This window comes from Brachionichthys hirsutus, chromosome 6 (assembly GCF_040956055.1).
Source record: "Brachionichthys hirsutus isolate HB-005 chromosome 6, CSIRO-AGI_Bhir_v1, whole genome shotgun sequence".
Classification (NCBI taxonomy): Eukaryota; Metazoa; Chordata; class Actinopteri; order Lophiiformes; family Brachionichthyidae; genus Brachionichthys; species Brachionichthys hirsutus.
The window spans coordinates 14,361,814-14,370,651 of NC_090902.1; the positions used below are offsets into that span (position 1 = coordinate 14,361,814).

Consider the following 8,838-nt stretch of genomic DNA (forward strand, 5'->3'; position numbering starts at 1 on the left):
CGTGACGTTATTGCTCCTACAAAATAAAAGCCTCTTTTTACACAGAGAATAAGAGCGCTATTAAACAAACGCTTAACAAATAAACATGATAGCTTTTAGAAATAACGAATTTAATTTTAATGATCAACCTACAAGGTTGAACCCATGAGAAGTTATTAATAGCAACTTGCATGTATTTCGAAGCAACAATTCTAAATGCTCTTGTTTTGAAAAGCTCGACGGAAGTTGATGCAATGGCCGGAAGAGGAACCTCCTATGATATTTATGAAAGGTGTTACCTGAATACGCGCCACGCAGACAGGATGGCGAGCACAGGTGAGGGTTTCCCAGTTTCACTCAGCGACACGGACGTCATAAAAAAAACCAAAAAAACAGTCGTCTGCTAGAAATTTAGAAATAACTCGAAACATCGCAAATGTTTGTCGATAAATTAAATACGTGTTTTAAATAATAGCTTTTAGTCATTACAGTTAAAGTGGACGTAAAAGTAATGACTCAGCAGATTTGTTCTTTCGAGAAGATGATTCCACATTCTACACTAGTAGAACCGCATTGTCTGCATAACTGTAACGGGTGTTTCTTCTTTAATTTTAAACAACAACAGGGAGTGTAAAACAAACGTTGTGAGGCACAAAATGAAGGAGCAATTTTATTGAGTGAAATATTCCATGAGGATCTATCTTAAAGGCTTTGGGGGTTAGGTTCAACTTTATTATCATTACACATGTATAAGTACGAGGTTACGAAATGCAGTTTAGCATCTAACAGAAGTGCAATTACTAGACATAATAATTTGAGCTTCATAATACAAGTATGATGATTCCTTGGTGATAAAAATATACCCCTAAAATGTGGAATTATATTGGTATCATTATTTGTTTCGAAGTTTGTTTGTTTGTTTTTATCAATAATTGAGGTTTTCCTCAGTACTTAATTTATAGATGGAATTGTTTGATTTGATTCTGTGGCAGGTTGTTCATTCCTTTGAAGCTTGTATGAGGGCTGCAGTTTTATGGTAGCATTCAATAACAGCCTTTGTAATGTGTTTGATGCAATCCCTCTCTTGTTGCCAGGCACCAAAGACATTTCTTACAAAGAGCTGAAAAAGCTTGTTGAACAAAGCCAGGATCTTTTTCTAATTGATGTTCGGAGACAAGAGGAATTGGAAAAAGGACGTATTCCAAAATCTGTCAATATTCCAAGTAAGATACCTTTGAATTCATTTCCGAGGATGACAATATCATTATCAGTGTTATACAGTCAGCGCGGCCTCTAAATGTCTTTTTTTTCCTTTTTGTTACTACGTCTACACATTTTGATTGAAGTATGTTGTGTGTACTGATGTGTAAATGTTTTACATGAGGCATTAATGTTTATGTATATAATTCATTGAATTGAATGAATGAATAATCTTCAAAGGATTTTCTTCCTTGTTCCCTTTCATCCAGTTGATACCGTAGATGTTGCTCTTGCAATGGAGCCAGATGTGTTCAAGGCCGAGTACGGCATTGCCAAGCCAGCACTGGATGCACCAGCGCTGGTGTTTTACTGCCAAATTGGCAAGAGAGCGGTGTTGGCCACAGAAAAGGCCCGCAAACTAGGATATATTAAGTAAATAAGCGCCTATTCATTACTATACATTTTACACCTTTATATTTGTTGCAACTCAAGTCTTCTAGGTGAACAGCCCTCACTGTTTCAATATTTATCTAAAGCTCACACACTGTTTATCTCTTATTGTTTTCACATTTTTGTTCCGCTGTCTTCTTTTTCAGTGCACGTAGTTATGCAGGATCCTACAATGAATGGTCTGCGAAGGAGGGGAAATGATCATGTGCTGAAAGCAGACTGCTTTTATGCATTATAAACAAAGAGGTTTGCTTGATCTGAGAAATAATAAATGAATGGGACGATTAACATAAAGGCACATAGTGTTGACTGAGTTATTTAAATAAAGAATTCCCTTTGTCAGTCTTCTTTTGTATATTAGTTATTTAAAAGACACCTGAAATACCTGCAGAAAGAATGTTGAGCGAGAATACCTATTATTAGTTATTTTTCCTTAGGCTTATACGTGGTATATCACATTGTGATATTGAATAATACCCAGTCCAGTTTTAAAATTCAGTATTGTGAATGGATTCATATATTTAAAAAAAAGTATTATTTAATAGATTTTTATAAAAATGCACGAGCCGTGGAATCAAAGAATTCATATCCTATTAATACGTAATCAAGCAGCACTGCTGCTGTGACGTCATCTCGGTGCGATAATACGTGGAAAGGAGGAAAGCTTTTTTTTTTTCAGAAGTTGAATTCCTGCAGAGAAGATGCTCAGAGAAATACGTCAGGTAGTGTGGCAATGAAGCATTGTCGCCACCTTTAGACGTGTAAAACTATGATTTAATTTCCATTAAATCCCTGCTCGTAGTTAATTACTTTTAAATTAAATTGAAGCTAGCTAGCCAGCATGCCAGGTAGCTTTAGCTTTGTTTTGCTAACGTGGGGTGGTTGTTGTTGTTTATTTACCGTTCAAGGTGCTGCGGGCGCTCATGCTTTTGGTGAAGGAGAGACAACAGCACCGTTCAAAGAATGCAGGGGGGCTTCTGGTACTTCTGAGTACTGAGTCTCCCCGACGTCTGATCTGCACCGGTAAACACAACAAAACAACACCTGCCTTTCATCCAAAGTGTCTGAGCTGTTCATAACAATTATTTACAATCACTACCAGTTTGTAGACATATTTTAGTGGGTATAACTCACTATAATGCTTTAATTCACTATGAATCCAAATTTGTAATGATCCAGGGATGGAAGTAAGCCTGACAGAAATCCGTTACTACACCAGCGTAATGTGAGGTTCATAGTATAAACATGGCTAAATCACAACACTCCTTCTTTGATGTGTGTTATTAAAAAAGAAAAAGTGTTTATAAGCAAAAAAATACTACTCGAATAATACTCAACACAAGCAGCCCATTATACGTTTAACAAAGTGCCTGCTGTCATATTTGTGATGTAGTTGCAGCAGCTGGTCCCTGGTGCACAGGTGTTAAAATGGAAGCTCTTCAACCTGGTACGTACACACACTTTATATATATATATATACACACATTGTGTATTGTCTCCATGTCAGTGCTGTGTTGCATTAGTCCTAACAGATTTGAAGGAGAGCATGTTTCCCTGTGCCGGCCCCGGCCTTCTTTCTGACCCTGAGGAGCTGTGCACCTTCACTGACCTCTACGGCTCCCTTAGATTGCTCCTGTCATTTCAGGTACAAATATTTAGTCACACCAGAGCCCGAACAATGTCTTACAATTCTAGTAAATATCCAAAGGTCACTGTTTAGAAACATTTTATTGAGTTTTTAATTAATTAAAAGTAATTAGGCCACAGTTACGCAAATGTTAATGATTAATTCATTGAACCAAAAAAACGTATAAATTAAATTCATTATTGACTTTCATTGTATGGTACATTTTGAAGTTCTATGTCCTTTTGTCCTATTTGTGTTGATGTAGAACACCTTGAGAAAATCAGTCCAGATTTATGCACAAATGTCAATTTGGACTCAAAGATTAATCGATCAGACTTCAATGATCGGGATTACTTTGATTTCCCAGCCTTGTTTACCCTCAGGTGAAACAATAAAAAAGTTACCACTATTGATATTCTTATACATATCAGAAAGTAAGAAAAAATATCCATATCATGCATACCAAGCTTTAGTAGCACGTGAACATGGATAGACATCGAGTATATCATTTCATTACCTTTGAAATGTGAGCCGTTATCCAAGTGAGCCTTTCAGCGATATAACATTTCTTTTTCTATCTTTGCAATGTACAGACAAAAGATGCAGCACATTTCGGTCCGGACTGGTGTGTTCATATCAAAGAATTCCTGCGCGTATTCTGTTTGGTTAATGCAGGGGTAGGTCCATTTCACCTCTCCCGTGTGGCTGGAGTATTGATTTAAAATCGGTCGCACATGTTTGACTGCAATTCTTTCTGACAGATCAAAATCCACCTCAAATTGAATTCCAGTCAACGGACTATCCAGGAAACGATTAGGTATGACTTTCAATACCGTGGCTTTAAGCAGAACTTTGTTTTTACGTTGTTTATATTTTTAAATAGATTGAATATGATCAATATATCAATCAATCAGTATATACTATAATAATTTGTTCATTCAGAATGAATAATTTCATTTTTTTGTTTCATGAAGTTACTCATGCAAGGGAAAACTCAGTTTATATACAAAAACTGCACAGCAGTAGGCTGCATCTTATTGTTTATTTGTTTGCATGCCAACACAGTTTAAATAACAAGAAGACAAACACAAGGTTCACTTGTCTTGTTTGTTTGTTGTTGGGACTGTTTGGATGTAAAGTGGTGCTAACATTATATTCATACTCTTGCAGTGCTAAGGTCAGGAGTCAAGTTGCATTGCCAAACCAACCGTCACTGTTGTTGGACGTCACCTGTGATACACAGTCAGTAATGCCCTTGTCACTATTCCTGAATCTGCAGTTAAACTGGATCAACTGTATTTGTTCCATGCATCTTTTGATGCAACAAAAAAAGCATGTCGATAAATACGAGGCCACATCCAGGTACCGGTACGTTGTCTCGTTGTGTTTGAAGGCCTCCGGTCTGTGCGAGAGGAGGACACTGGTGCGGAGGAGGGCACCCTGTCATTGGAGGCAGGCTGCCACTCAGTATCCCACCTGACGCCATGGATCAGGGCTTGTTTGGAGATCTCAGCGTCCAACTCGTCACAGTCCTGAGCCCATGTGTGGTGAAGTACCCCAATCTGGCAACAAGGCTCACTCACATACAAATATCCTTTATTGATTTCGTTGCAGTTCAGTTTGTGCCCATCATGGGCAGAATCTGGAGGATTGTGGAGTTTCTGAACCGCGATTCTGCTTTTTGCTGCTCGGCTCACACTGGGGGGGGAACTCAGTGACGACAAAGCAAAGCAGCACTAGTTTGTAAGATGGACCGTCTGAATGGAAGTTAAATGTGTTTTGAATTGTTTTGAATGGCCACAAAGTGATGCCATTCAAATATTAGAATAGATATTAGTGTAGTGATGTGCATTTATTGGGGGGGGGGCGGCTTTTATACTGTTGAACTCAATTGTTTACGTGAAAAGTAACGAAAAAAAGAGTTGCGTAACAAATGAAAAGAGAGCGAGAGAGAAATGCAAACACAGCTTCCTGAGGCTGACTGGGCTGAAGCATGGAGAGTGAGAGAATGAGTATGGGAACTGTGTTCCTCATTTGATGTGGTAGAGGTCTACGAGTTGAATGAAGCCCCCTTGACTTTGTCTATGTGTTGGTAAGCAGCCCCAGTAATGTTCCTGTCACAGGGCCCTCCACATTTCTCCAGAACCTCCCATCACATCTGGACTGTCAGGAACTCGGCCTGCAAGGCCTTCGCTGCTCCTCTTCTTCCAACGGTAGAAAACAAACACTAATTGAAATAAAACATTCTGATGACATGGATATATATATTTATTTTTTTTCTACTAGAAGGCGGGTAAGCCAGATTTCCTAAGAAGGATATAAACATAACCTCAAGCAGTTCTTTCTGAAACGCTGAAATCAGTTCCTGACAATGAGGCCTAAGTCGGAGGAGACTAATTTCAACCACATGTGTTTCATGTGCGAAGCAACGCTCGCTGGCCGAGGGCTGCTCACAAAGACTTTTATGGATCACAAAAGACCAGAATTTGAATCAGAGCAATAAAACACAAGAGAAGTAGAAAAGAGAGCACCATCACAAAGCCCTTAAAATGGTAGAAAGAGGAGAGAAACCTGGCAGTGATACGGAAATCAGGCCATCAGAACTCCCACTAATAAAATATGCACTGAATGCACCTAATATACATGCGTATTTATATTCATTATAAGCTGTTGTCACTGCAGAGCGTAAAGAGGTGGAATCTTTGGCAGATAAAGAGTTAATCATTTGTTTTTCCATCATGACTTATACTAGAAAAAGACTGTTTACATTTGACATGTCCAGCTCAGACCACATCCGTTCCAGCATCTCATCATACCTGAGTCTCGGTTTAGTTTTTTCCAAAGACGGATTTTTGAGGAATAAAAAATGTTTCTTGTGTTATTAACATTTGTACTTCAACTGATGTTTAGAGAACACAATTCTGGCAACATTATTTTGCTTTTTTTTTTTTTTTATTGTTTTACCTTGGGAGTCGTGGCTTATTAACAAATTCTTAAGAGTGTTTTCTTTTGTATCTGTTTTATTCCTCATTTCGTCAATGTAAGCCTTATTTAAAACCTAGAGTGGCCATGTCAATTATAAAAGCAATAATTGCTTGATTTGAAAGCAATTATTTTGCATAGTTGATCATTTCTCTGATTGGAAACAGCTGGCTGATACAGGAATGTCTGATTCGCATTATTTCCCAGTAGTTTTCCAGCGTTTGATGTTTGGGTTAGTCCTGTTAATGAGCTGTCTGGTTGCACTTATTCTGGATTCTAAATGGAGAATTGAATCCCTTTCTAGGGCCGGCAGCTGTTTATCAGAGGAGGAGCATAACGTTTCAGTGATCATTTCTTTACGGGAACATCATGGATCATTTAGTGGAAAAATCAAACACGGCAGCCCTGCTGTGGGAACTTTCTGGATATAAATAAAGAAAACAAGATGAAGGCTATCCAGGCATCTGGCTATTACTCTACCTTCTGCATAAGAATCTAAATAGACACGGTGCATATAAAGGGTTCTTTTTATAAAGTATATATTTTTTATGTTTAATCAGACTCTAACATTGTCGCGAGGAAGTGGGGAAAAACTGACAACTGAGTTTACAGAAAGCAGTCTTGCTTAAAGGATTTCTTTGACTTGGATGACACATTGAATCACAATTACTGTCAGCGCCAGCTCATAGCCTTCAGCCCGTGTAGCTTCGTAGTGCATTTGCTGTTTAAAGTGGAAATCATCACTCGTGCTCCAATTCTCCTTTGACTTCCTTCACATTTTCTATATAGAAAGAAATAAAATAATGTATATCTTCTGCAGCTTTTGTGTACAGTGCTGGCACTGTTTACACAGTTGTTCAGGAAAACAGGGCGGATCAAGAACAAGACATCAGCGTCCCCCCGGTGCAGCAGAGGCTCCTGGTGCTTCTATTCCTGCAGCACAACGACCAGTTCACCTGCCAGCTCTCTGATGTTGTGGGTGAGAGACAACCCGCATGTATAAGTCACTGAAAATCCTTGCTTCGGGTTGGGCATCGCTCTGTTGATTTGTGACCCTCCCAACAGCCACTGAGGTGTTGATAGAGCACCACCTGGAGGATATTCTGAGCAACAACAGACACGCGGTGACCGCAGCCTTCCAGAAAGAACTGAAGAACATTCTGACGGCACAAAATCACAGAGAAAAGGTGAGTCCGACGTGCACACATTCCAGAGAGGAAGTCCTCTTTTTATTATTAACAATTTTATATAGCAATGCGCAGTAACTGTTTCATGAGAAATTGTATCTATTGATTTAAAGACAATTTTTTGCAAGAATCAGTTGATACTGTTTATAGTATTTATCAAGTGAGTATGTCAGACTTTGGCAGGATGCAGCAGATTAATCTGAGATTGTGTGTTTGGTTGGTCTGTGCCAAATGAAAGGACCAGGAGAAGCTTCGTTCAGCCGCTGAGGTGATTCTCGGTTCGTCCGTCGGTATCGTGAGCTCCAGCAGCAACATGGACTTCAGGCGAGCCTGTCTGGACAGCATGAAGGTGTGGAGAAATGTGTTTTCATAGATATAGATTAACTCTTATTGGCAGAGATGTTCTCAGGTGACATGTTACACTGTGAATGCATCCGTTAGGTAAAAGCAGCCATGCACAGGCTGTACCTGTAGACATGTAGACAGTGTGAAGTTAAATGCGTGTGTTCGCCAGGTACGGGACACTCATCAGCTGTCGGCGTCCCTCCGTGAATCACTGAGGATGGTGACATTGTGGAAGGTCATTCCCAAGGGCAGGTGCTTCTCTGCTCATGTGAGTGGACTGTTGGTTGTTCCTGATACCGACCAGCACGTCGTTGCTTTTAGAGATTTTAACAAACTCGTTTATGAACCATTATTTTCACAGAGGGGCGAACTCTGCGAGGACGATGAATCTACCAGAACGGAAATGTGAGAATCTGCTGGATGTTGTTCCGGATGAAGCGAAATGGAATTATTTAACACTGAAAGGAGTTTGTTTGTTTGTTTGTTTCTATTCTTCATCTCTTTTTCCCTCACACAGTTCTTTGGTATAAAATAAATGAATAACTAAAAACCTTTCCTGTTAGTATTTAGTAAACTCTCTTAAGCCTTTTATAAACTACTTTTATTAAGACTACTGGTTGTCTCTGCAGGATGTTCATGTTGTCACACTCAGCAATCCTCACAGGTCACAGTGCAGATCTATGACACGAGTCCTCCAGAAACTGAAACACCAGCATAGCTTTGTCATGCCTCAGATTATTTCTTATTGTTCAGACACGTACGGGCCTAATGTGGTCTATGGTTTATGTTACTGCATTTTGTTTTCTTTACATTTGGACAGATTGAACAGGACATTGTTTATTGATTTATGGTTCACTAGCTTTCAGTATTAATACCTTTTAGAATAAGCAGATAAAACAAGACAAATGAACTTTAGCACACTTTTGTCAACATTCAACATCATTATAGTAGAATTTTCAATGTTCTCAGACTTTGTATGTTGCAAATTACAACCATTTTCAAAATAGAAATATCACGCTACCAGATAATAATTATTTTTCTTATGGTTCTGTCTGAGACCTTTATGGA

The 8,838-nt window shown here is 38.9% G+C and overlaps 2 protein-coding genes across 2 annotated transcripts in view; one reads left to right on the forward strand and one right to left on the reverse strand.

Annotated features, from left to right (window-relative positions):
• Positions 1-246: 246 nt before the first annotated feature.
• On the forward strand, positions 247-1,937 carry LOC137895100 (thiosulfate:glutathione sulfurtransferase-like). Its single transcript, XM_068740585.1, has 4 exons — positions 247-315; positions 1,074-1,202; positions 1,449-1,611; positions 1,776-1,937. The coding sequence occupies exons 1-4, from the start codon at positions 303-305 to the stop codon at positions 1,828-1,830; spliced, it is 360 nt and encodes a 119-aa protein (XP_068596686.1). The 5' UTR covers positions 247-302; the 3' UTR covers positions 1,831-1,937.
• Positions 1,938-8,435: 6,498 nt separating this feature from the next.
• Positions 8,436-8,838, reverse strand: part of LOC137894662 (acetyl-CoA carboxylase-like) — a 2,176-nt gene continuing 1,773 nt past the window's right edge. Inside the window, exon 7 of the mRNA XM_068740112.1 lies at positions 8,436-8,471. Coding sequence (XP_068596213.1) covers positions 8,436-8,471 — 36 coding nt within the window. The remainder of the gene's footprint in view (positions 8,472-8,838) is intronic.

Excerpts from the sequence above, each read along its gene's own strand:
- LOC137895100 (XM_068740585.1), top strand. Across the intron at positions 1,203-1,448 it reads AAAATCTGTCAATATTCCAA|TTGATACCGTAGATGTTGCT; the intron begins GTAAGATACCTT and ends CCTTTCATCCAG. Across the intron at positions 1,612-1,775 it reads CGCAAACTAGGATATATTAA|TGCACGTAGTTATGCAGGAT; the intron begins GTAAATAAGCGC and ends CTTCTTTTTCAG.